Source organism: Zootoca vivipara, chromosome 2, assembly GCF_963506605.1.
Source record: "Zootoca vivipara chromosome 2, rZooViv1.1, whole genome shotgun sequence".
Classification (NCBI taxonomy): Eukaryota; Metazoa; Chordata; class Lepidosauria; order Squamata; family Lacertidae; genus Zootoca; species Zootoca vivipara.
In genome coordinates this window covers 3,431,570-3,459,211 of record NC_083277.1, presented here as the reverse complement: position 1 = coordinate 3,459,211, position 27,642 = coordinate 3,431,570, and the positions used below count along the sequence as shown (strand labels likewise).

The 27,642-nt window shown below is 45.8% G+C and overlaps 2 protein-coding genes across 2 annotated transcripts; one reads left to right on the top strand and one right to left on the bottom strand.

Annotated features, from left to right (window-relative positions):
- Positions 1-3,095: 3,095 nt before the first annotated feature.
- On the top strand, positions 3,096-16,758 carry LOC132591278 (zinc finger and SCAN domain-containing protein 31-like). The gene is made up of 5 exons (XM_060269200.1): positions 3,096-3,188; positions 6,822-6,940; positions 8,362-8,919; positions 10,609-10,744; positions 14,943-16,758. Exons 3-5 carry the CDS (start codon positions 8,425-8,427, stop codon positions 15,857-15,859), a joined length of 1,548 nt encoding a protein of 515 aa, XP_060125183.1. The 5' UTR covers positions 3,096-3,188; positions 6,822-6,940; positions 8,362-8,424; the 3' UTR covers positions 15,860-16,758.
- Positions 16,759-24,344: 7,586 nt separating this feature from the next.
- LOC132591317 (vomeronasal type-2 receptor 26-like) lies at positions 24,345-27,075 on the bottom strand. The gene is made up of 3 exons (XM_060269430.1): positions 26,890-27,075; positions 26,325-26,451; positions 24,345-25,281 (listed from the first exon to the last, which is right to left on the bottom strand). The coding sequence occupies exons 1-3, from the start codon at positions 27,073-27,075 to the stop codon at positions 24,371-24,373; spliced, it is 1,224 nt and encodes a 407-aa protein (XP_060125413.1). The 3' UTR covers positions 24,345-24,370.
- Positions 27,076-27,642: the final 567 nt, after the last annotated feature.

Here is a 27,642-nt window from a genome sequence, read left to right as displayed (position 1 = left end):
GATGCTGGACCTGGTGGTCCTGGAGCAGTTCCTGGCTGTCCTCCCCCCGGAGATGGAGAGCTGGGTCAGGGAGTGCGGAGCCGAGACCAGTTCCCAGGCAGTGGCCCTGGTAGAAGGTCTCATCCTGAGCCAGGAAGATGCCAGAAAGCAGGAAGAGGAGGAGCAGGTGAGAGAGAGACTTTATCCTGGTACTGTTTTATCCTAGTACAGTGGAATCTCGGTTTATGAACACCTCGGTTTACGAAATTTCAGTTTACGAACGCCGCGGACCCATCTGGAACGGATTAATCCACTTTCCATTACTTTCAATGGGAAAGTTCGCTTCAGTTTATAAACCAATTATGAACCACAGTTTATGAACCAACCAGTTTTCCGGAACCAATTACACCCATGCTTTGGGTTAAGTACGCTTCAAGTTGAGTACTCCGCGGACCCGTCTGGAACGGTTTAATCCACTTTCCATTACTTTCAATGGGAAAGTTCGCTTCAGTTTATGAACGCTTCAGTTTATGAACAGACTTCCGGAACCAATTGTGTTCATAAACCGAGGTACCACTGTACTGCAAAACAGCAGAAAAAAATGACCAAGAAAATCCTGTAATCCCTACTCCCACAACTTTTGACTGCCCCATTCCTAAAGGCTCTTCCCCTTATTTATGCCAAAAATCATGTGACATTTAAACTTACAGTAATTTTTTAGTTGCTAATAGCATTTTAGTGATTTATGTTGTAAACCACCCTGAGATCTTTGGATGGAGGGCGCTATGCAAATTTCATAAATAAATGATATGAATAAATAATTGTTCTACTGATGATTTGTCAACAGTAAGATTTATACTGTACTTGGTATCTACGTTTCTGTGCACAATAATTCAAAGTGTTGGTGCTGACCTTTAAAGCCCTAAATAACCTTGCGGACTGTGGATTGGTGGGAGCCGGAAAAGAGAGAAGCCCCAGGAATTTGTGTCTCAAGCGGGTGTTGTCCCCTCCAAACAAGGCAGAAAGCTTACACGTACCAGGCGTGGGCCTGGCACGAAGAAAGCCTTTAGGCTCTCTACCTTGATATTGTAGATAAAGAAGGCTGATCGCCGAAGAATTGATGCTTTTGAATTATGGTGCTGGAGGAGACTCTTGAGAGTCCCATGGACTGCAAGAAGATCAAACCTATCCATTGTGAAGGAAATCAGCCCTGAGTGCTCACTGGAAGGACGGATCCTGAAGCTGAGGCTCCAATACTTTGGCCACCTCATGAGAAGAGAAGACTCCCTGGAAAAGACCCTGATGTTGGGAAAGATGGAGGGCACTAGGAGAAGGGGACGACAGAGGACGAGATGGTTGGACAGTGTTCTCGAAGCTACGAACATGAGTCTGACCAAACTGCGGGAGGCAGTGGAAGACAGGAGTGCCTGGCGTGATATGGTCCATGAGGTCATGAGGAGTCGGACACGACTAAACGACTAAACAACAACAACATTGATAGGGGGCCAAGACAGTCCCACTCAGTGCACTGGCTCTGGAAGGCCATGGATGCTGACATGACATGGGAACTTGAGATGGCCCCTTAGGTTTTCATGAGAGCACCCCAGAGCCACTGCCTCCCAGTGTAAGACAAGAGAGCTTAAATTATTCAGGGGTCAGCAAACTTTTTCAGCAGGGGGCCTGTCCACTGTCCCTCAGACCTTGTGGGGGGCCGGATTATATTTTGGAAAAATAATAATATATGAACAAATTCCTATGCCCCACAAATAACCCATAGATGCATTTTAAATAAAAGGACACATTCTACTCATGTAAAAACATGCTGACTCCTGGACTGTCCGTGGGCTGGATTTAGAAGGCGATTGGGCCGCGTCCGGCCCCCGGGCCTTAGTTTGGAGATCCCCTGGCTTAAAAACTCTTTCCATGCAAGGCGGGGGGGGGGAGAGATAAAGAGGAGGAACAGGTGAGAAAAAGAGAAATTTCATCCTGGCGGTTTCAAGGGGCTGGGATTATATCTCCCCCCCCCAAAGCCCCCAACAAAGACCTATATTTTTTTTTCTGAGTGTCATCCAGACGTCCCACCTACTGCAATATGTAGAGCAGGCCTACTTGGGGAGATTGTAGGACAGCTGAAACAGTTGCTGCTGCTATATATATTATATATGTGCAAGCAGAGGCCCTTTGAACAGAGAGAGAAAACAGAGAGAGAAAACTGTGAAGTGTTTTGTGGGGACATTTGAAGTGATTGCGTTGATTTTGGCAGTCGGGGTGTGTGTGCATGATATCTGCTGGAGGGGCAAAATCCCCACCCCCAATACCTTTACATAAATTCCTGCTACAGGTGGAAATGCAAACTGGGAACCTTCTGCAATAGCAGAGGAGGAAGGTAAGGGGCTGCCTGCACGGCGGTATAGGTTTGTAGCCAAAAAGGCCCATCTCCATTTGGGGGCAAGTTGGGGGTGGGTGCAATCGAGACCCGAACCCCCCCCCCCAACTTTTCCTCCCAGCATGCTCCTCTCCTCTTCCTTTAAGTGTCTGGTCTTTTCTCCTTGCATACTGGACCCAAAATGCACTCACTCGCCAGTTCCCATGCAAATATTTTTATTTTTATTTTGGTTGTGGTAGGGGAGGCTGTACATGGCGGGGGGGGGAGGGCAGGAAGTGGGCGCTTCATGGCCTCTCTAGGCATCCGGCTCTCTCTCCCTCCTTAACCCTGTGTTGGGTTACTCTCCAAAAGGGGGGGGAGAGGAAAAGTGGGGTAATCTTTGCACGATCCCCTTGGGAAAACAAAAACAAAAAGCAACAAAAAAAGCAAAGGGATTTTTTTTTTTTACTTTTTGCAGGCCGTGGGCTTTCTTTTTTCTCACGCCCCTGCTGGGCTTCTCTGCATCTAGCAGAATCGCAGTTAGAAAGAATTGCAAACGGAATTGTAATGACTGCAAAAATGGGGGGGGGGGGAAGAGATCAGCATTTTTGCAAATCATAATTGCAATTCTGTTTACAATTCTTAACTGCGAGGTTTGCCAAACCTCTTTCTTTGCTTTCTTCGGGCGAGAGAGCGAAGAAAATGGGTTAATAAGGCGGCGGGGAGGGGGGGGGAAAGTCGCCTGCGCTTTCCTAGACAGGCACCGAGGAAGAGGAGGAGGAGGAGGAAGCGGAGACGGGAAGGTCACTTCCTCCCCCTTTTTGGGAAAGTTGGGAGGGGTCTGGTGAGTGAAATGGGGGAACTGGGGGGCGTGCGGGTGGGGGGGTGGGTGGGCCGGAGGAGGAATGGTGGTTCTTTTTGGGGTCGGGGAAGGTCCTGGAGAGGAAACGGGGGCAAGAGCAAAGTGGAGGGGGGAGGGGAGGGGAGGTTGTTCCTGGACCTTTTGTGTCGCAATCGCAACACGGCCGCAATTGCAGCGCAGGAGAATCTATTTGATCTCCCCCCACTCCCCCCCCCGCACCCTCTCCTGTAATCGTAATCCGGGAAAGAAAAGGTCCACGCAGGTTGTCGCCTCTTCATTGGACCTCGCTCTTCCTCCTTGTATGATGCAATCTCTTGACTCCGCGGGGGGGGGGGTGTCACATCTTTTGTGGGTTTGGGGAGACCCTCACCCCCACCTCCGGGGTTAAGACCAGAAATTGTCGGTGCATCTTCGGGCGGGGGAGCCTCAGATGATGCGGACAGATGGGGGCGGGGCGGGGCGAGCCACGTCTGGCCCCCCCCCCCGTGGGATCTGGGGAACGCAAAGCAGGCCGTGTGGGGCAGGAAAGAGGGGAAAAGGCACGCGGGGTGGGGGGTGTCACTGGCAAAGCGCCTGCGTTGCATTATTATTTTTATTATTATTTATTATTATTTATTACTACTACAGCTATCTGCATTATATTATGCCCTGCTTCGTTAAATTACACTCTGCATTGTTAATAGTATTGTTGCAATGTACATTATTGTTATCGTGTTCTGGAGCTGGGAAGGCACCCCAGCGGTCATCAAGTCCAGCCCCCTGCATTGCAACTGTGCTCTGCGTCACTTTGCAATGTTATTACTTATCATTCATAATAACGGCAATTAGACCAGTGAATGGTTCGTTACCCTGACGTCCCCATGCGACTTAACGGGGACGGACGGACGACAAATTGGAATGCTTTAACTGCCAGCATCAGACCTACTAGACCATCTAGCTCAGTAGTGCCTGCACGGACTGGCAGCAGCGGCTTTCTGGAGTTTCAAGTAAAGGTTGACTTTGTCACCAACCTGTGGCCCTTCAAAGGGCTATGAGATACACCTCCCATTTTTCATAGCCATTGGCTGCTGGATCAAGTCCAAAATCCTGTTCTCACAGCGGCCAAACTTGTGAGCCCCAGAAATGTGTATTGAAAACCACATTTATTTATTTTTAATTTATAGTGGTTGGCATTTTTCAAAAAATAAAAATAAATTGGTGTTTTTCAGAGACATACTGTACTAGCTCCGGAACAGTGCAGCAGCCAGTAACACACCGGTTGCAAAGTACTGGCTCCCCGTCTGCTTCTTCTGGCCTGAATTCATAGTGTTTGGTGGCAACTCACGATGCCTCCGGAAAAACCCAGTTCCTGGGATTCTGAATAGGGGGGAGTACTGACGGTTTGTGGGGCATCCCATAATGGTTACACAGCTTTTGCCACTGTGAGAACAGAATGTTTGGGCTGGGTGAACCTCTGTTTGGGCAGAGCCAGCTGCCTCAGGATTCTTCTGATATATTATAAAACCCTAGAACCGTGGAGTTGGAAGGGACCCAAGGGTCATCTAGTCCAACCCCCTGCGATGCAGGAATCTCAGCTAAAGCACCCATGACAGATGGCCATCCAACCTCTGCTTAAAAACTGCCAGTGTTCTTCATGTACATTGTTGGTACTTCAGGATGAAATATGCATCATGTGTTTTGTTGCGCCTAGGAAACGTCAACCCAGTTTAGTCAGTCATGGCTCTGGCTCAGTTCAGGCAGAACCAGATGCACCCCATTTTCCCTCAGAGCACAGAGGCATGGCCTGATTGGCTCGCTCTCCTCTCAGTGCTTCATCCCATTGGCTGTCTCTTGTGCCTGTCTCATTAGACCAAATGGGGGACCAAATGGGGCTCTTCTCTTCAGACCACAGAGGAGGCCCGGGCCTTTGGGGCCTTGCTTCCTGATTGGTTCGCTCTCCCCTCAACGCTCCATTTTGTTGGCTCTCTCCCATGCCTGTCTAAGACCAGCTTTTCCTGCTGTTTCATCTCCCAGGGTGCCCCAACTGCCATTCCCAAAATTAAATAAAATTGACATTTTCACCAACCGTACACTCAAAACAACTGCAGAGCACCCATTTTTCTTCCACTGCTTAATAATAATATACAGTAATAATAATAATATATCTGGTTCAGTTTCCCCAGCCACTCTGGGCGGCTTCCGACAAATATAAAAGCATAATAAACCACCAAACATTAAAAACCTCTCTGTTACAGGGCTGCTTTCAGATGTCTTCTAAAAATTGTGTCATTCTTTATCTCCGGGTCATCTAGTGGGAGGGCTTTCCACAGGGGGCCCACCACCCAAAAAGCCCTGTCCCTGGTTCCCTGTAACTTCGCTTCTCGCAGTGAGAGAACCAGCAAAAAACCTCAGTGTCTCGGGTTGAGCGATGGGGGTGGAGACGAACCTTCAGGTATACGGTGGTACCTTGAGTTACAAACACCTCAGGTTACAAACACTTCGGGTTACAGACTCCGCTAATCCGGAAGTAGTGCCTCAGGTTAAGAACTTTGCCCCAGGATGAGAACAGAAATTGTGCAGTGGCGGCAGCAGGAGGCCCCCATTAGCTAAAGTGGTACCTCAGGTTAAGAACAGTTTCAGGTTAAGAACGGACCTCCGGAATGAATTAAATCTGTAACCAGAGGTACCACTGTACTGGGCCAAGGCCATGTAGGGCTTTCAAGGTCAGCACCTACACTTTGAATTGTGTTCAGAAATGTATTGGGAGCCAATGTAGGTCTTTAATGACTGGCATTATATGGTCTCAGCAGCCACTCCCAGTCACCAGTCTAGTTGCTGCATTCTGGATTAATTGTAGTTTCCGGGTCACCTTCAAAGGTAGCCCCACGTAGAGCACATTGCAGTAGTCCAAACGGGAGATAACTAGAGCATGCACCACTCTGGTGATACAGTCTGCGGGCAGGTAGGGTCTCAGTTGGCGTACCAGGTGGAGCCAGAAGGCCCTTGGAGTTGGACTGCTTGCACACTTCTGGTTGCAGGATCCTGGCTTAGATGGCTATCAGGTGTGATCCAGCAGCTACGCTCTTCTTAAGTTCTTCCTTGGGGAAGCTGCTCTCATAATAAAAATAATTTTATTTATACTCCGCCCTTCCCAGTCAAGACCGGGCTCAGGGCGGCTAACAGCAAGGATATCGACGCAAGTATAAAAGAAACAATTCAGTTAAAATGCAGATTAATACAATGTTAAAATTCAATTTTAAAAATAAAAATCTACAAGTAAGATAAAACCATTATAAAATAAAACCTTAGGGGAGGGTGACCCCGGCGTCAGACTGCGTCAGTCCAAAGGCCAAGCGGAACAGCTCTGTCTTGCAGACCCTATGAAAAGATTACAAATCCCGCGGGGCCCTAGTCTCCTGAGACAGATCGTTCCACCAGGTCGGGGCCAGTACTGAGAAGGCCCTGGTCGACCAGGGTCCACCTGGTCGAGGCCAGTCTAACCACCTTGTGACTCGGGATCTCCAGTATGTTATTATTTGTGGACCTTAATGTCCTCTGCGGGGCATACCGGGAGAGGCGGTCCCATAGGTACGAGGACCATGTCATTGGTTTTAAACCATGTCCTTGGTTTTACAGGCTCACCAGGGAAGCCTTGGCTGCAGAGAGTGCCAGTTGCTGTGACGGAAGCAGAAGCCTTTTGTGGTCGGGATCTCTGAGCGATCCAGCAGACTCTCATCTGTGAGACCAGAGCAACAGTTGAGTGGGGAAGCTGTAGGATCTTTCCCTGTCCCGCTGCCTTCCTCTGTCACAGGGGCAGGAGATGGAGGGAGGTTGATGGTGGGTGGGATGAAAGAGGACCAGGAAATATCTGGAGGTCAGCGTCTGGTAAAGGGGTTCTGCTTTAAGATTCCAGCTTTGCATGCGTGAGCTGGTCTTCAGTTTTCTGTGCCGGGAGTGAGGATGGCATCCATAGCTCAGTTGGCAGAAAAGCCCCTCCTTAGGATCCCATTAAATGGGTGTCATTTAGCAGAGCTGGAAGAAGCCAGTTGGAGGAGAGGGTTTTTTCCTGGGGTCTTTCTGGGGAGTAGGGGGTGGGGCAATGAACATGGTACACCCCATCAAGTCAATTTGGAAGGGGGTGTAGGATCTAAAGACTCCTGCTCGCAAAGCCTTGGCAGAGAGAACAGCGAGCAGAAAACTTTATTTGCTCCCACCGGTCACACAGAGTTATTATTATTATTATTAATACTAGCTGGCCCTGCACGCGTTGCTGTGCGTTAGTCTGTGAGATGGCGGGTAATAGGTCCCCTTCAGATCCCCCTGAGCCTCAGAGTCCCCCTGAGTCGAGGCGAGATACTGTGGAGAGGGCAGGTTTCATCCCTGTGTTTCATCCCACCCTGTTCTGACCCATTACCTATCCCTGCCCTCTATTCGGGGCCCCATCCCCCCCAGGCAGGCCCCTACCTCCACTTGGCAATGTTGGGCCTTGTTGCTGCAAAAGGCCTGTTTTCAGTTGGTTTGGCCCTCATGGATGTATGTGAGTGGTGGATCTCGTGTGGAGGCGGGGTTTGTGGGTGTGGTGTAGATTTCACAGGAAGGGAGGGGGTGTAGGAGGAGGAGCTGAGGGAATAACGCCACTTGAGGGCACTGTTTTAGTTTGTGGGAAAGCAGGTCTGTACCTGTGCAGGTATGCGATGTGAGGCATCCGAGGTTCTGCAAACACTCGGGAAGTGGCATGGATCGTTTTGTCCAAATTTCAGGGCGATCGGTCAAGCGGTTTCGGAGAAAAGTGGAGCCCACAGTTTCACCATTTTTACATTTTTATATATATAGATTGATTAAATTTGTATACCGTCCTCCATCCGTAAATCTCAGGGCGCTTCACAATATAAAAATACAATATAAAAAAACAGTGGAAGCAACATTTATATATTTATTTTGTAATATTTACACATTGCTTGATTGAAAGGGGGGGGGAAAGCCTCAAGGCAGTTTACAAAAAGAATAAACCAGTAAAATCAGCAATAAATATCAATAACAATAAAACTAAAAGCCATTGAAAAAAAACCTTTTTAAAGCTTTCAAAAAGAATTAAATGAGAAACTAGAAACAGATTAAAGTACATGTCAGCATCCTCTGGCTCTTCGGTTTCTCTTTTCTTTTTCCTTTCCTTCAGAGAGAGGCATCAATTGAATTGCCAGGAAACCCGTTGACCTTGTGAGACAGAGAAGGAGCAAGAATGAAAGTGAAGTTGGAGCAAGGAAGTCCTTTGGAGTCATACGGGGCTCCGCTTGAGCACGAAGAGAAGTTTAGCATGCAAAGCCAAGCAGGCGACGAATCTGGGAAAGGGGCAGGAGGAGCCCCTCACGCCTTGGAGGCCAGGGGCAGCGGGGAATTATGGGTAGGAAGTGTGCAGGAGTTCCTGGGCGGAGACACAGTCTGCTCAAAGGGACCATACCAGCGTTTCAAACATTTCCGCTACCAGGAGGCCGAGGGGCCCCGCGAGGTCTGCAGCCAACTCCACGACCTTTGCCGCCAGTGGCTGAAGCCGGAAAGGCACACCAAGGCCCAGATCCTGGACCTGGTGATCCTGGAGCAGTTCCTGGCTGTCCTCCCTCCGGAGATGGAGAGCTGGGTCAGGGAGTGCGGAGCCGAGACCAGTTCCCAGGCGGTGGCCCTGGCCGAAGGCTTCCTCCTGAGCCAGGCGGAGGGGAAGAAACAGGAGGAGGAACAGGTGAGTATTTCATCTTGATCTCGGAGTTGAAAATGCCCTCCTGATTCCCCCTCTCCAAACCTCATGCACAAACCTCACTAACGCTCAGGGCCGGATTACCAAATAGGCAGAGTTGGCACTGGCCTAGGCGTCCTACAACCTCCTTGACCTAAATCATTTTTGGGGGGGGGGGGAGCAAGATTTTTATTGCCTAAGGGCCTTCACAGGGTTTTATCTGGCATTGCTAACACCCCCCACCGGACGTCATCGTCATCACCACCATAATTTATTATTTATACCCGTTTCCCCAGCCACTCTGGGCAGCTCCCAACAGAATATTTAAAACACGATAGAACATCAAACATTAGACATCCCCACTCCCACTAATCTCTTCACTCACCAACACCCCCTCCCTCTCCCTTCCCCCCTATAAAATTGTTTTATTTTAATTTCTTCATTTCAACAATTTTTATTGGTGGTTCCCAAACTTATCCCCCCCCCCGCGCCACCATACACACCTTATTTCTATAATCACACGCCCAGTGCGCCCCCTCCCTATAAAAAGCATTCTTTAGTGTAGCGGTTTGCACAGCCCGCCAGGGAAGATAAGAACACAATAAAATAAATGGGCAATAAAATTCAAAGCAATTCAAACCCTCTGCAATGGCAGGATCACAGCTTAGAAAGACCTCCCCTCTTCCAGGCGTCTGAAACACTGTGGAGCTACCGTATTTTTCCGTGTATTACATGCCCCCGTGTATAAGACTCCCCCTATTTTGGGGGACTCCAAATTCAGAGTTGTTGAGCTTTTTGGGGGGGAAGGTTGCCCAGAGTTGTTGACCTTTTTTTTTTACAGGAAAATCGCTCAACACTGCATCGATAAATATACCTATCCCCACACCGGCAGGAACAGCCAATCGCCAGCACTACAGCCAACAATAACACGCCCTATAGCCGCTGATAATCTCCGGCTCGCGGCAGCAGTCAATCCCACGTCCCCACTTTGCACTATCCGTGTATAAGATGCCCCCCAATTTTTCAGATGCTTTTTTTAAAAAAAGACCTAGTCTTATACAGTGGTCCCTCGACTTACGAATTTAATCCGTTCCGAATGCACATTCGTAGGTCGAAAAGTTTGTAAGTCGAAAAAAGCGGTTCCAAAGGAATGCATTGGAAACGGACAAATTTGTAAGTCGAGAAAACCGCATCTAAAATTCGTAAGTCGAGAAAACACCATCTAAAATTCGTAAGTCGAGAAAACACCATCTAAACCACAATGGTTTTCCTTTCGGATGTCAAAAAAAAACGTAAGCGTGCGGCCATTTTTTTTCATTCGTAACTCGAAATTTCGTAAGTCGAGTACTTCGTAAGTCGAGGGACCACTGTATATGGAAAAGTATAGTACAGTGAACCTTCAGGTTACGTAATCTTCGGGTTGCGAAAGCGGCAAACCCGGAAGTATATTCTTCTGGGTTTTGCGGCTCGCGCATGTACACAACGCTCTATCGCGTCGCATGTTGGTTCAGATGCAGCGCCTCTGGTTACGGATTTTTTCGGGGTGCGGACCCCCAAAACGAATTAAATTTGTAACCAGAAGGTCCACTATGCTTCCAGTCACTGTGGGTAATGCACTGGAGCAGTAGAGGAGTAAAAATGGTCACACTCTTCTTGGGCTCGCATGTTCATAGGGAATTTTTCTTCCTCCGCAAGATTCCTGTGACCTTTGAGGAGGTTCCTGTGCCTTTCACCAAGGAAGAGGAGGAGGAATGGGCTCTGCTGGACCCAGGCCAAAACGCCCTGCCCAGGGAAGTCTTGGTGGAGGACTTTGGGAATCTAGCCTCGCTAGGTAAGTTTTTGCTCTTTTTAATCTTCTTTAAACGTATGTTCTTCTTGTTCTCTTATTCTATATGTTAAACCTGCAAGCTGCACATATTCCATCAATTTGCCATTCTTCTTTAGTTAAGACTTTGCTCGTTTTCCATTTTTGGGCCAACAAAACACGGGCCATGGTAGTGGCATACACAAATAGTCTTTTTTGACACCTGGGAATTTCAGTCTGCGTTATCCCCAACAGAAAGGACTCTTGCTCTCTATTGCAAGTGCAGATTTCACCGGGGAGGTCTGTGGGCTTGCCGGAGGGTGGCGAGGGGCTGCTCTTGAGCCTCTGTGGACCTACTCCATTATCTTCTGGCCTGTCAGGGTTTCAGGGTCTCTTCACAAGTAGGAAAAAATCTGTACTTGGTGGTCCTGAATCTTCCCAACGAGTAGGTGGCTTTCAAGTTGGGGTTTTCATTCCTTGTGCTGAGATGTCACTGACGGGCCACCCATGGGTTCCGGGATTAAAGGAGAGCAGTCATGGATCAGGCCAATAGCCCATCTAGTCCAGCAGTGGCCAAGCACATGCCTGTGGTAAACCCACAAGCAAGGTTTGAGGAGAAGGTTGCGCTCCTGTCATTTCCAGCAACTAGTATTCAGAAGCCTAGGGATGCGGGTGGCGCTGTGGTCTAAACCACTGAGACTCTTGGGCTTGCTGATCAGAAGGTCGGCGGTTCGAATCCCCACGACGGGATGAGCTCCTCCTGCTCTGTCCTAACTTTTGCCAACCTAGCAGTTCGAAAGCATGCCAGTGCAAGTAGATAAATAGGTATCGCTGCCGTGGGAAGGTAAACGGTGTTTCTGTGTGCTCTGGCACTCGTCATGGTCCTCCATGCACCAGTAGCGGTTTAGTCATGCTGACCACATGACCCAGAAAACTGTCTGTGGACAAACGCCGGCTCCCTCGGCCTGAAAGCGAGATGAGCTCTGCAACCCCAGAGTAACCTTTGACTGGACTTAATCGTCCAGGGGTCCTTTTCCTTTACCTTTACTCAGAAGCATTGCTGCCTCTAACTGTGGAGGCAGAGCATATATTATTATTATTATTATTATTATTATTATTATTATTATTATTATTATTGCCACAAATTATTAAATTATGTACAGTCCTTCATCAAGAGACCAGTTTGGAGATGGTATTTAACACCAATTAGATCAAATCAAATAAGCAAGGAATACAGTGGTTACAGATGCTTCAGGTTACAGACTCCCCTAACCCAGAAATAGTACCTCGGGTTAAGAACTTTGCTTCAGGATGAAAACAGAAATCGTGTGGTGGCAGCGGGAGGCCCCATTAGCTAAAGTCTCAGCTTAAGGACAATTTCAGGTTAAGAACGGACCTCCAGAACAAATTAAGTTCTTAACCCGAGGTACCACTGTATTCGGAGTTATGTTTTAGGGGATGCCAGAAAACAGGGAATTATGTTCACATGTGCTGGGGTGTGTTGTTGTTGTTTAGTCATTCAGTCGTGTCCGACTCTTCGTGACCCCATGGACCAGAGCACGCCAGGCACTCCTGTCTTCCACTGCCTCCCGCAGTTTGGTCAAACTCATGTTCGTAGCTTCGAGACCACTGTCCAACCATCTCATCCTCTGTCGTCCCCTTCTCCTTGTGCCCTCCATCTTTCCCAACATCAGGGTCTTTTCCAGGGAGTCTTCTCTTCTCATGAGGTGGCCAAAGTATTGGAGCCTCGGCTTCACAATCTGTCCTTCCAGTGAGCACTCAGGGCTGATTTCCTTCAGAATGGATAGGTTTGATCTTCTTGCAGTCCATGGGACTCTCAAGAGTCTCCTCCAGCACCATAATTCAAAAGCATCAATTCTTCGGCGATCAGCCTTCTTCCAGCTCTCACTTCCATACATCACTACTGGGAAAACCATAGCTTTAACTATACGGACCTTTGTCGGCAAGGTGATGTCTCTGCTTTTTAAGATGCTGTCTAGGTTTGTCATTGCTTTTCTCCCAAGAAGCAGGCGTCTTTTAATTTCGTGACTGCTGTCACCATCTGCAGTGATCAAGGAACCCAGGAAAGTAAAATTTCTCACTGCCTCCATTTCTTCCCCTTCTATTTGCCAGGAGGTGATGGGACCAGTGGCCATGATCTTGGTTTTTTTGATGTTGAGTTTCAGACAATATTTTGCGCTCTCCTCTTTCACCCTCATTAAAAGGTTCTTTAATTCCTCCTCACTTTCTGCCATCAAGGTTGTGTCATCTGCATACCTGAGGTTGTTGATATTTCTTCCGGCAATCTTAATTCCAGCTTGGGATTCATCCAGTCCAGCCTTTCGCATGATGAATTCTGCATATAAGTTAAATAAGCAGGGAGACAATATACAACCTTGTCGTACTCCTTTCCCAATTTTGAACCAATCAGTTGTTCCATATCCAGTTCTAACTGTAGCTTCTTGTCCCACATAGAGATTTCTCAGGAGACAGATGAGGTGATCAGGCACTCCCATTTCTTTAAGAGCTTGCCATAGTTTGCTGTGGTCGACACAGTCAAAGGCTTTTGCATAGTCAATGAAGCAGAAATATTATGTCTTTCTGGAACTCTCTAGCTTTCTCCATAATCCAGTGCATGTTTGCAATTTGGTCTCTGGTTCCTGCTGGGGTGTAAATATGCACAATTCTTTTTGGCAAAGGGTGTTTATGGAGATAACAGAAATCACTGGGTTAAAGCTGACTGAAAGACCAGAGGTAGCATTATTTTCAATTTACAATGGGGTGGAAGTTACGCAGGCTATCAAGGCCTTGCTCACAAATTTATTGACAGCTGCATGAATTACGATAGCTAGGAAGTGGAAGGGGCAAGCAGAATATAGAGTGAAAGAATGGTATAAAGAGGTGTGGGATATAGCCATTAATGATCAATTAACGTGTGCCATTAAGGTAAGACAAGGAATACTCAGGAAAAATGATTTTGAGGAGATGTGGAGGGTGTTTGTAGAATTTGTCCTGTTAAAACGGAAAGGGATCAAACCATCGCAAGAGGTGTTGAATTTTTGGGAGGTTGGATAGTTACAATGGAATGGTCTCAGTGGAGGGGTACACATTTTTATCCTTATTTATTTAGGATTATTACTTTGTCAAAAAGTGATAATAATAATAATAATAATAATAATAATAATAATAATAATAATAATAATAAGAGACCACAGGGAGGTTTACAACATAGCCCTTGAGGGTAGTAGTCATCAGTAGCCCTATCCTCAATAAATTTGTCTAATTCTCCTTTCAAGCCAACCAAATTGGTGGCCATCACTGTAACAATTGCACTCCAAAGGAATCCAGCAGGAAAACACTTGTAAGATTTTGAGTGCCATTTCCCTTAAAGAAGCAGAAACCAATTTGAATGGAGATTTTGTCCACATTGCTGCTCGGTCTTCCTCATCTTTTTTCCAACCTAGTGGTTCTTCCGAAGTCTTTGGCAGGGCCAAGGAAGTAGAACCACACATGTATTAATTTTTTAAATAATATATATTTATTGATTTTATAAAAACACAACAGAAAAACTGGAAGCAAAAGGAGGTTGTAGAAGAGTGGTGGTTAAGTTTATTATATATTAAGATTTAGTTTAGTGTTATTATTGTATTGAATTGTAAGACCTAACTAGAATAGAATTGTATTTTGAGATAAGTATAAGAGATTTATAGTATTGATAAGTCATTAAGAGTATTAATAGGTTTAGATAAACATTATAAAGATTAATAAAAAAAATTCCTTCAGTAGCACCTTAAAGACCAACTAAGTTTTTATTTTGGTATGAGCTGTCGTGTGCATGCACACTTCATCAGATACGACAGCTCATACCAAAATAAAAACTTAGTTGGTCTTTAGGGTGCTACTGAATGAATTTTTTTATTTTGCTTCGACTCAGACCAACACGGCTACCTACCTGTAATTAAAAAGATTGGAATCAAGATTTGGAAAGTACTAAGGAAGTAATATAAAGAAACATAGTTGGGAGGGAATGGAAGAAGTCGATAAAGATTTGTGATATAAGATTGATTTGATATCCTTTTTTATTCTAATGTTGGTATTTTGTTATGCTGTGTATATTTTGTGTTTTTTCTTTCTGTTTCACACATGTATTAATTTGCCACACCACTGGGTTGGGCTCAAAGGTTCCTTCTCGCCTGTTTCCTTGACTGTCTCTCTTTTCCAACAGGTGATGGATGGCCCAGTAAGAACAACAGCAGACCCTGTAAGAGAAGCAAGCTTCAAGAAATGGAAGAGAACTTCAGAAATCCCGAGGAACCGACAGAACAGGAGGGAAACCAGATGGAGAAGTGGCTGGATGAACCAGTCGCTTCCCAGGGCGAAAACGTCCGCGAAATCGTGGTTCAGCCGGAAAAATCAAGAGGAACAAGAAGGAATGCCTGCCCGGCGCTTGTGAAAAACGCCAGTCACAAATCAGACGTTAACGGCCACTGGAAAGTTCACGTGGAAGAGAAGCCGTACAAATGCATGGAGTGTGGGAAGAACTTCAGCCAGAGCACTCTCCTTAGGTTGCATCAGAGAATCCACACGGGGGACAAGCCCTACAGCTGCTCCGAGTGCGGCAAGAGGTTTTACGACAGGTCTCATCTCAACAGCCACAAAAGGACCCACACAGGGGAGAAGCCGTATAAATGCCTGGAGTGCGGGAAGAACTTCAGCCACAAGGTCAACCTTACCTCCCACCAGAGGATCCACACGGGAGAGAAACCTTACAACTGCTCGGACTGCGGGAAGAGCTTTTGCGACAAGCAGAACCTTATCAGACACCAAAGAATCCACACGGGAGAGAAGCCGTATAAGTGCCAGGAGTGTGGGCAGAACTTCAGGCAGAGGGCGACCCTCACTTCGCACCAGAGAGTCCACACCGGGGAGAGACCCTACCAGTGCTTGAATTGCGGAAAGTGCTTTTTCAGAAAAGCGGAGCTGAACAGACACCAGAGGATTCACAGCGTAGAAGAGAGGCCTGTCATTTCTTGGAGCGTCGAAATGGCTTCCGACGGGGTGTCGATTTTATGTCCCATCAGAGAACTGGCACAGGAAAACCAGCCTATAACTCCCGTGATTAAACAAGAACAGTATTGCTAAAATAAGAGTCCCTGCTAGTCTTCAAAATAATTTGCATGAGAGAGACACACACACACTAACACACTTCCCCCCTCCCCCAATAAATGTTTGGGGGTGTGGAAAGAGCTTCAGCTAGAGCAGAACATATAACGTAAAGTATGCATACTGAGATCTCTGTGAGGAAACAAAACTTTTTATGCAGATCGCGAGCAAAGAGTTGGCGTCCGATTCCTCGGCTTCCGATGTGTAAATCTCTCATGTGCCTTACTGAGTCCTGTCATCACTTGCGAAAGCTGACTAGTCACCCTGCTTCCTCTGTGCCTATTTTCCTATTAAAATATACGCATTTGACGCAAAAAAAAAAACTTCTGTCCATTGAACTGTAGTTCCTTCTGTGCTCTGCCTCTCCAAGCAATGCGTATTAAGACACATTTCGCTAACTGAGAGTTGTCGTGCTTTTTGTAACTGGAATGGTGGACTTAAATGATCCTAGAGTTATCCCAGTTTAGATACATTGAGGTTCCAGTTCCCAGATCCTGGTGTTGCTGGCTAAGAGTGAGTATAGGCGAAGAAGGGGCTCACGGCAGTGTGAATGCTGTCCTGGAAGCCCCCAGTTTTAACGCCTGCTTCCTGCTGCATAGCAGCAAAGCCAATACTGGAATATGCTACAGACATTGACTAGCAAAGGGATGGACTTTCTGCCTGCAACCTACAACAGAGTGAGGCTCACTAAGTACATTGGTCAGGGGTGGGGAACCACAAGCCTGGGGGCCAAATGCGATCCACTGGGTGTCTCTTATCTGGCCCCTAGGGCTCTCTTAAGTTCACACCCCTTGCTGGCTCTGCTTTGCACCCCCAAGTCAGTGGAACCCTAATTATGCGTTGGATTTGGGCCAGAAAAAAAGGAGAGGTAATAATAATAATAATAATAATAATAATAATAATAATATATTATTTCTACCCTGCCCATCTGACTGGGTTTCACTCTGGGCGCCTTCCAACAAAATATTTAAAATACAATAAAACATCAAACATTAAAAACTTCCCTAAACAGATGTCTGCCTTCAGATGTGTTCTAAAAGTCAGATAGTTGTTTATTTCTTTGACATCTGATGAGAGGGCGTTCCACAGGGTGGGTGCCACTACCGAAAAGGCCCCCGACTGGTTCCCTGTAACTTCGCTTCTCGCAGCTAGAAGGCCCTCAGCGCTGGGCCTCAGTGTCCAGGTTGGACGATGGGGGTGGAGACACTCTTTCAGATATTATTATTTTATTAAAACCAGCTGTATATACCACTTAATCACCAAAGACTGCTAATATAAAATATTAGTTTTTAAAATGTTGGTTGCCATCCATCTGTTTTGGGAGAGGTCAAGCTGTTGGAAGGTTGCAGCGCCTGCAGTGGCTATGGAGACCAACATGGGAGAGACATGTTTTGTTGCAGCTGGGGCAGATGAAGGCACCCAGTTGTGCTGCTGCAGATGCACAAATGGCGTTTCTTCTCTCTGTGCTCCTCCCACCCATTGTTCCTCTTCTGGTAACTGCTACGGATGCACAACTTAACTGCCTTTCTCCAGGCACTGTGGTCGTCTGCAAGGGATTCCAACATGGCGGGGCTGATTTTGTCTGCCTTCATGTCACATTTGCAGACATTTTGGTTAATGCAGTTGGTCTTCCAATGGGTCTGGCGCTTGAAGCCAACTCGCCCGTAGAGCACGGCCTTGGGGATCCTGCCATCTTCCATTCTGTGGACATGACCGAGCCAGCGCTAATCAATTGAAAATATTGGTAATTTGACAATACCATTCCATTGTAACTATCCAACCTCCCAAAATTTCAACACCTCTTGCGATGGTTTGACCCCTTTCCGTTTTAATAGTACAAATTCTACACACGCCCTCCCATATCTCCTCCTCAAAATCATTCCTCCTGCGTATTCTCTGTCTTACCTTAATGGCACACATCAATTTATCATTAATGGCTATATCCCACACCTCTTTATACCATTCTTCCATTTTATATTCTGCTTGCCCCTTCCATTTCCTAGCTATATTAATTTGTGCAGCTGTCAAAAATTGTGAGCAAGTCCTTCCTAGCCTGTGAACCTTCCACCCCATCGTAAATTGATAATAGTGCTACCTCCAGACTGGGCAATCCTAAAGGAGAGCGACCCTAAGAAGGAGGGAGGGTACTGGTCAATTTTTTAATTACAGGTAGGTAGCCGTGTTGGTCTGACGTAGTCGAAACAAAATAAAAAAAATTCCTTTCAGCAGCACCTTAAAGACCAACTAAGTTTTTTACACGAAAGCTCATACCAAAATAAAAAGCTTAGTTGGTCTTTAAGGTGCTGCTGAAAGGATTTTTTAAAATTTTGGGTCAATTTTTTCTTTGTGCTGTATGGTGTATACTCTACTTTTCTACTGACAAAGGTTTTGTGGAAGAATGGAAACCGTTTTTGGATTATTTAAAGAAATTATATATATTATACGGTGAACACGTGAGAAGGATTTGAACCATGAGCAACAGAAGGGATTGAAGATTATAGTAGTTTCGTTAAGGTTTAAGAGATAGAAAAGAGGGATGCAGCACAGGGAGAGAAATGGAAGCGCTATGGAAAAAAGGGGGTGGGAAGTCGGGGGGAATATTTAATTATGTATTGAAATATGTGCGTGAACTTTTGGAAAACTTAATTTAAAAAAATATCACAAAAGTATACTTTATTTTTCTCACCAGCTGAAACTGTTTTAAGTCCTTTTGGAACAAATATTGTATGGAGGAAGCCATGACATAATGCCTCGAAGTTGGGCATGTAGGAGGAGCCAGGACAGACATTAAAAACCATATTAAATAATAATAATAATAATAATAATAATAATAATAATAATAATAATAATCCCTTTATTGTCATTGTACAACCTGTGTACAATGAAATTAAACGAGCCTCCCCCCCCCAACACTCAATCTCTTATCGAACAACACACCACCTCGCAAGTCAATTTCACTATGTTATTTTCCGTTCAGCAGCCTAACAGCCCATGGATAGAAGCTACTTTTTAGGCTGTTGTTACGGCTGATTATACTTCTATATCTCCTGCCCGAGGGTAGAAGATTAAAGAGGCAATGCCCAGGATGTGAGTCATCCCTGATAATTTTTCTCGCTCTCCTAAGGCAACGATCCCTTGCGATGTCATCTAGCCGACTCAAGGGACAGCCCATGATACCATGTGCTGTATTCACCACCCTCTGTAGAGACTTTCTGTACTGCTTGTGTAAAAATATTTTTAAGGTGCCGGGGGGGGGGGGTGTTCAGGCTGGAGCCCCAGTGCTAAGTTGGTGTTAAGAAAAGAAAAGCTGCTCAGAGTTAACAGCACTTCCGAAAGCAGATGAAAAGGTAATCGACCCTTCAGAGGGTGAACCTCAGGTGCTCAAACAACATCATGCTCAATCAGGGCACCAGGGAATGGACAAGACAGGCTCTCCGTAGCCCTGGGGATATTTTACGCACCAAACTTTTCAGATACAGTGCAAGAAATTAGCTCACCTTGCCATTATGCCTAATGCTTCGTTGATTGCTTTCACAGGCAATTCCTGGCTCAGTCCTTGGAGCTTTGGTAAGAATAAGAATTTAATTATAAGGGACAGAAGCATTATAAGGGACAATAATAATTATAAGGGACAGAAGCCTTGGCAACATTCCAGAGTCTCTGTGTCGCTCGTGGCGCAGGTGCAGAGCGGAAGAAAAACATGTTTATGGGATCTCACAGAAGTGTCTCCCTGGTGTCGACATGGCCATTAATGGACAAAGTACTTTCATAAAAATGGGGACCAATATACATACTCTTTTACGATATATGTGTGAAGAAATGCCAAGGAATGATTTCAGAACATTGTGAGTTCATTAAACTACTGTATTTTCCTGCGTATAAGACTACTTTTTAACCCAAGAAAATCTTCTCAAAAGTCGGGGGTCGTCTTATACGCCAGGTCGTATTATTTATACGGCGAGCATATCCCAAACTCTATATTTTAACTGGAAAAGTTGGGGGGTCGTCTTATACGCCCAGTCGTCTTATACACCAGAAAATACAGTACTTATAGGGCTGCCATACGCCATACAGGTGTTCACTTTTGAAAAACGGCAACCCTAGTTTTGGCAAAGCATGAGGCTCTTAATTGTGGGTTGGGGCCCCTGCAAGATTCCTCGTGGCCCCTTCCAACTCTTCAGATTTCAACAGTTGTTGCAAGCGTTTTGAGACCAGGGGGCCACATTCCCTTCTGCATAACCTTCAGGGGGCCACATGTCAGTGCCAGGTGCAAAAGTGGGTGGAACAATAAATGCACATCTTACCTATGCAAAGTAGCCTAGCTCCTCCACACCCACCCACCCTGTTATTCTCCATCCAGCAAGGCAAGCAGGGAGCATTATCAGAGCACCAGGACACATATCCGCTGAGGAGTGGCATTCAGGAAGGGTTCAAAACAGGGCCAGTGGCAAGATTGGCTAAGGAGTGGTGTGTGGCCTACAGATAGCTCTGAGGGCCAGATGGGGAGGCTTGGAGGCCCTTTGGCCTGAGGTTCCACAGCCCTGCTTTACTGAATCAGAACATGGAATAATCAAGATCAATATGGTCAGTGCTTCTTTTCTTAAAAAAATGTTTAGGGGTACTCTCATTTTCCTACTCATATTGAAATACTGCCCCTCAATGAGACCAAACTTGAATTCACAAAAAGTCTAGGGGTATGCATACCCCTGGCGTACCCCCAGAAAGAAAGCACTGGATATGTTAATATCTGCTTTGACTCACAGGCGTGAAAAGAATTGAGTGTTCGTTCTGTAAAATTAAGAACAACAACAATTTTGTTTTCAAGTAGGTAGCCGTGTTGGTCTGACACAGTCGAAATAAATAAAAAGAGTAAAAAATTGTCCAGTAGCACCTTAGAGACCATCTAAGTTTGTTCTGGGTATAAGCTTTTGTGTGCATGCACACTTCTTCAGATACCAACAATTTTATTATTTAGATAATTTGTTATATGTTGTTGTTGTTGTTTAGTCGTTTAGTCGTGTCCAACTCTTCGTGACCCTATGGACCAGAGCACGCCAGGCACTCCTGTCTTGCACTGCCTCCCGCAGTTTGGTCAAACTCATGTTCGTAGCTTCGAGAACACTGTCCAACCATCTCGTCCTCTGTCGTCCCCATCTCCTAGTGCCCTGCTCTGCCCAGAACTGCCTTGCCCTTCACTGTTTTATCTACCCCCTCCCCAAGCAACAAGCCTTCAACCTTCCCCTCCTCCTCCTCCTCCTCCTCCTCCTCCTCCTCCTCCTCCTCCTCCTCCTCCTCCTCCTCCTCTGTTTCATTGTCATTCCCTTTCCCACAACATTCCCATCAATGTGGAAATGTCTGCCTGGAGCTCCCCCTCCAGAATAACACTCCCTTCTTACTCCATCCAGTGGAAACATTCAAGGATTTTTCTCAGGAAGTGAAATGAAACAGGGGCAGGGGGGAAATTGAATATTTTTGGGGGGTGGGGGTTTAGAGATGACAGTTGATTCTGGCCAAATGTGGACCTAGGTCCCTGTGTATATGATCTGAAGGCTCAAAATGTTAACAACACCTTGCTGAGGCTGAAGAGAATAAGCAGAGGCATAAATACAGGATGAGGGACAACTGGCTTAGTACACCAGAAGCTTAACATGAGTCAACAGTGTGATGCAGCAACTTTTTTATATATTAAATAATAATATTGATTACCTTCCCTCACTGTAAGGTCCTGGGGTGGCTCACAACAATTTTAAATACAGCATTGAATTTTATTTTTTTTAATTATACAATTAGAAAAAAAGATGATAACAAATTTTAACTCTAATAACAATAATGCTGAAATCTTAGTCTGCTTCAACAGTAGTGTTCAGATCAAGAGAAGTAATTGTTCCACTCTAGGTAAAAAGGTAAAGGAGCCCTGGATGGTTAAGTCCAGTCAAAGGTGTCTATGGGGTTGCAGTGCTCATCTCGCTTTCAAGCCGAGGGAGCTGGCGTTTGTCCACAGACAATTTCTTGGGTCATGTGGCCAGCATGACTAACCCACTTCTGGTGCAACGGGACACCACAACAGAAAGCCAGACCGCACGGAAATGCCGTTTACCTTCCCACTGCAGCGGTACCTATTTACTTACACTGGTGTGCTTTCAAACTGCTAGGCCAGTGTTTCTCAACCGCTGTTCCGCGGCACACTAGTGTGCCGCGAGACGCTGGCTGGTGTGCCGCGACGTGCGGCGACGAGAAGGGCGATTTGCATTGTCACGTGCTGACAGTGCTGACCCGCCGGAAAGCAATATTTCTCCTCCTCTTTCCCAAAGCTCAGTGCAAACGAGCCTGGTGGCCGCCAATACACAGCGCTGACCCGCCGGAAAGCAATATTTGGCAAGTGTTTCTTACAGTCATAATTATAATATAGGGCGGCACAGAGTTAATTTTTTAACTTTTTTAATGGTGGTGTGCCTCGTGATTTTTTTCACGGAACAAGTGTGCCGTGGCCCAAAAAAGGTTGAGAAACACTGTGCTAGGCTGGCAGGAGCTGGGACAGAGCAATGGGAGCTCATCCCATTGCAGGGATTCAAACTGCCGACCTTCTGATTGGCAAGCCCAAGAGGCTCAGTGGTTTAGACTACAGCGCTACTCATGTCCCTAGTCCCACTCTATTCTGCCTTGGTCAGATCTGGAGTACTGTGTCCAGTTCTGGGTGCTATAGTTTAAGGAGGATATTGATGAGCTGGCAGGTATGCAGTGGAAGGTGACCAAAATGACTAAGTGCTTTCCCCTGACAACCCCCCCCCCCGATGGTCAAGCCTTTCTCCCAGATCAAGGCTCATGCTCTGTCGCCATTTGCGGAAACCAGGAAGACCAGACACTAAGATAACAAATTGAATAAAGAATGGGGAAAATTTATAAGTTCCTTAAAAGAACACTAAACAATTAAAAACATTGGCAGGATTTAAAAAACAATTGCAGTGTAACAAGAACTATGGTAAGAATTGAGTTTTAAGGAAATATGGAGAGCATTATACGATGTAGTTGGATAAGAACTATGGAACCCATAGGAGGGGTGGAGGGAAGTCTAGGGATTCAGAGAATCCTATGTAAATATGATTATGATTTACATGTGAATGCAAATGTTAAATGTAAAACTGAATTAAAATATTGATATAAAAATGGGTCTGGAAACTAAGCCCTATGGATAATGGTTGAGGAGTTGGGGGTCAGGGACTGGGCAGAGGAGGAATGGGGGAGACCGCCTCCCCATCCTGACCCTTCCAGGGAGGAGGAAGAGGAAGACAGTATAGATTTACAGCAGGGGGTTGGGGGAAGTCACAGCTCAGAGGCAGATGAAGGGAAAAGTTGGGAAATCATGGGAGAGCCAGACCAACACCCAGCCAACACGTCATTAGTAAGCGTTCCAGACCCTCCATCTCCCAGAACCCGGCGAGCCTTAGAAGTAGGAGAGCAAAGAGCTCAAAGACAGAGGGCATTTAGCGGCACCTGTAGAGGTGGTGATGATGACGACGAATGAGGAAGTGGGAGAGATGGGGGCTGGAGATTCACTTGGGCTGGAGATTCACTTGGGACAACCACCATAGCCTCTCTGTGTAAAGTTTGAAATAGAAAAAGAATGTAAGAAATTTTTCCTTGTCTTTATATTTTTCCTGGGCAACCAGCCAGGAACCACTGATAGTATCCTAACATTGGATATGTTTAGTCTGCATAGAGGCCTACATTTGTTATTTTAATTTATACTCACTCCCATGCTAGAAAAGGCATTGTATAATTAGATGGTTATTTTATAAAATCAAGAAAAATAACAGGAGTGACAGAGGACATCCTTGTTCTGTTCCATGACTAATTACAAAATGTTGGTAATGTGAATTCCCTGTGATCTATGTGATCTATATCTTCCAAAGTTTTTACAAATTTTCAGCCAAATCCAAATTTCATAACTACTTCCATTAATGTCAGGAGTCCAGGTTCCCAGCTTGATAACACAGAAAGCGTAGATAATTAAAAAGGAGGATTTATTGCAAAAACAAACAGATAGCTCTGGGCGGCTCTAACGAAGCCACCAACATTATCATTCAAGATGACACTTCTGAAGACTTCTTTTGGTGCCTACAGAATATATTGAACGGTCGTCCCTTACGTCTCTTGTTTTGCTTCCTGACTAGCAACCCTCCCATTCGATGACTCCTCGGACTTATTGGATCAGCTCTAGCCTCTTCATTTTCCGACAGACTATCACTGTGTTTGTTCATGCCTGTTTGTGTTCCAGCCCTCTCTCCGTCGTTCCCTTGGCAACTGGCATTCCAAGGGGCAGGGAAGTCTCCTCTTACCGCTATTCAGCCTGCCTCAGATCTAACCCTCTCTACATACATGATCAAATGCTTAAAAAAATTATCAGGTGAGAGGGTAATGATTTTTTAAATTGAAACATTATTTTTCAAGAACATCACTTCCCTACATTCTTGAAAAGTAATATTTTCAGAATCAGATGCTATCTTTGGCTTTTGCTGTCAGGTGCTCCTTTGTGTTCAGATCAGGTCTCAGCACAATAATGTAGCATTTGGGAATAAAGATGCAGCCCAGGAGCCCAGCACTGGAGGCCAAGATGGAGAAGACCTGCACAGCCACCATGTACTTCCCCTTGGTGCTCAGGTAGGTGGGCACAAAGGACACCCAAACACTGCAGAAGACCAGCATGCTGAAGGTGATCAGCTTGGCTTCATTGAAGGACCCAGGCAGATTCCTGGCTAGAAAAGCCACTGTGAAGCAGATGGAAGCCAGGAAGCCCATGTAGCCGAGGGCAGCATAAAACATGACCACAGACCCTTCGTTGCATTGCAGAATAATTTCTCCCATCTGAGAGTGCATGTCAGAGTCTGGGAATGGGGGAGAGGTACCCAGCCAGATGGTGCAGATGATAATTTGCATACTGGAACATGAAAGGACAATGGAGTGGGCCAGACTCTTCCCCAGCCATCTCCTCACTGTGTTCCCTGGCTTGGTGGCCAGGAAGGCCAGAACCACCGTGATGGTTTTTGCCAAGACAGAAGAAACAGCAACAGAGAAGATGATGCTGAAGGCCATTTGTCGAGGAAGGCAGGTCCCTTTCCTTGGCCTCCCAATGAACAGGAAGGAGGACAAAAAGGAAAGCAGGAGAGAGACGAGGAGGATGTAGGAGAGGTCCCGGTTGTTGGCTTTGACTATGGGAGTTTCGCTGTATTTAATGAAGATTCCTAAGACAAAGCTTGTGGTTAAGGCCCCCAGTAGGGCAAGGGAAAGTAGGATAATCCCTAGGGATTCTTCATAGGCTAGGAAGGTGATATGCTTGAACACACATCGATCTTGGTCCTTGTTTGGATGCTGATTTCCTGGGCATTTTTCGCAATGGTCTGCATCTGCAAGGGAGAGAGAGAGAGAGAGAGAAATGTCTACTACACTGGATTCAGCCAAGCCCTGAGCAATATCCAGTCTCTTGGGAGAGATTCAGTTATATACCAAGTAAGTGTGGGACAGCCAAAGATCACTACAGGTATTTAATTAGGTTTTTCTAAACATTAGCTCTACCCTTGATGAAATTTGGAACAGATTCCAGGGCTAGAGATCCCCAGCTTGGTCTCTGGCAAGTTGGGCTGCTTGGAGCCCCCTATACCAGGGCCAAAAGGAGGATCAGGGGTCTGTGCAGAAGTCTAATATCTACCCTAAGTCCATAACAGTCTGCCTACTTCAGGTAAAGGTAAAGGACCCCGGGACAGTTAAGTACAGTCAAAGGGAACTATGGGGTGCAACGTTCATCTCAGGCCGAGGGAGCCGATGTTTGTCCACAGTCATGTGGCCAGCATGACTAAACTGCTTCTGGTGCAAAGGGACAGCATGACGAATGCCAGAGTGCATGGAAACACCATTTACCTTCCTGCTGCAGAGACACCTATCAATCTACTTGCACTGGTGTGCTTTTGAACTGCTAGGATGGCAAAAGCTTAGACAGAGAAACGAGACCTCAGCCCGTCATGTGGTTTCGAACTGCTGACCTTCTGATCAGCAAGCCCAAGAGGCTCTGTGGTTTAGACCTCCCTCCTTTATATTTGATCAAAGGTATTTTTGGAGTAAGGATGAGTAGTAGGGCTAAGGAGTGGGATATGGGTGGGCAGGCATTTAGTGACTGAGAAGTTTATATCCTGCTTTCCCAATCAGCTTACTATAGTACATTTTAGAACAATATCATAAACTATGATAATCAAAACAGATTGATGATGCCGATGCTGATGCTGATGCTGATGCTGATGCTGATTATTATTATTATTATTATTATTATTATTATTATTATTATTATTATTATTATTTGAATCACCCAGTTCACTCCCACACAGTGGTTTTGAAAGATTCCTGACTGAACCATTCTCTCTTCCCCAAGGCCAGCCTTTCCCTTGGAGTCACCCACCTTCCTGAGTGGAGATGGTCCCTTCTGCACAGGGAAGACATTCATAACAGCAAAGAGGCTTCCCTTCCTGAATCACCTTGACGGATCCAGGGCGACAGCTTTCCACACACCTGGAAGTAGGAAGGGTCTAGGCACAAAGACAAAGAGTGTCAATGAGAATTGTTGTTTGAGGCATAGTATGTGGTCATCTGCTGTAAGCATCTGGTCTATAGCTTGAAACTAAGCATTTCCCATCACTGTCTATTAAATGAATTATGCATGATTAAATTAAGAAAAAAACCAAGCACCTCCATTAAATAAAGTTCTGTATATGGGACACTGATATAAATAAATACATGTAACAACAGAAAAGCAATGAACCCCACTTTTCCCATACACAGAGTTTAGCAGGAAGCCTCCTTTGACACCCAGCTGAGCAGAGGAGCTGTAGGAACTACCTTGAACAACAGCCCAATGCTGGAGTCGAGAAGCAATTGAGGGCAGCAGCCCACAGAAGAGGGAGCACTTATTAGGGCTCAAAGAAAAGACAGCAAAATGACAGGCATGATTCCCCCCTCCCCGCCACCTGATTGAGCCACTCAGGCCACACAATGGCATCCTGGTCGATGGAGCACTTCAGGTCTGGGGATCCCTGTCTGTCGATACTCCCAAACTTCACTCTGAGGACGGACTTATTGGGGAACACTACCCAGTTCACAATGTCCAAGTCGGCTGCCAGCTCCCCGTTCTCATCCAAATACATTCTGTCCATGGAAGAATTGTAGAACGGGGCATTTCCAAGGAAAGGGTGGAGCTGGAACAGAATCAAAGATGAGAACATTTAGAATACAGGAAAACATACTAACAATTCACTTCCCCTTTGCTTAGGGCTGGTTGCAGACTCAAATAGTAATGGAGGAATCTTGTCAATTTTGGTTCATACTATTATCTCTCTCACACACACCCTAATATTAAATTCAGTTTTATTAATTTTTTTTAATAATGAAAAACTCAGAATTATTCAGTATTTCTATGTGATTTTCTCCAAGTAAACATGTTTTTGAAGGATGCTGCCCTCTTGGATTGTTTCGGAAAGAGTGAATTAGGTACGTTTTTCCTTTAAAGGCAAACTGAATGAAATCTCTAATACACTGGTGCCTTGCTTAACGAACGCCCTGTAAGACGAAATTTTCCCTTAAAGAAATGATTTTTCTAGTGGAGGTTGCCTCGTTAGACGAATTCATTTTATGAAAAATTTGTCTAGCGAATCACGGTTTCCCATAGGAATGCATTGAAATTCAATTAATGCGTTCCTATGGGCAAAAATAAAATAAAATTC

What these genes read in the sequence shown, in the direction of transcription:
- LOC132591278 (XM_060269200.1), top strand. Translation starts at nt 8,425, where the DNA reads ATGAAAGTGAAGTTGGAGCAAGGAAGTCCTTTGGAGTCATACGGGGCT. An exon ending in AGAAACAGGAGGAGGAACAG is followed by an intron (nt 8,920 to 10,608) that starts GTGAGTATTTCA and finishes TTCCTCCGCAAG; the next exon opens with ATTCCTGTGACCTTTGAGGA. An exon ending in TGGGAATCTAGCCTCGCTAG is followed by an intron (nt 10,745 to 14,942) that starts GTAAGTTTTTGC and finishes CTTTTCCAACAG; the next exon opens with GTGATGGATGGCCCAGTAAG.
- LOC132591317 (XM_060269430.1), bottom strand. Translation starts at nt 27,075, where the DNA reads ATGGACAGAATGTATTTGGATGAGAACGGGGAGCTGGCAGCCGACTTG. An exon ending in GGCCTGAGTGGCTCAATCAG is followed by an intron (nt 26,452 to 26,889) that starts GTGGCGGGGAGG and finishes CTTTGTGCCTAG; the next exon opens with ACCCTTCCTACTTCCAGGTG. An exon ending in GACCATCTCCACTCAGGAAG is followed by an intron (nt 25,282 to 26,324) that starts GTGGGTGACTCC and finishes TCTCCCTTGCAG; the next exon opens with ATGCAGACCATTGCGAAAAA.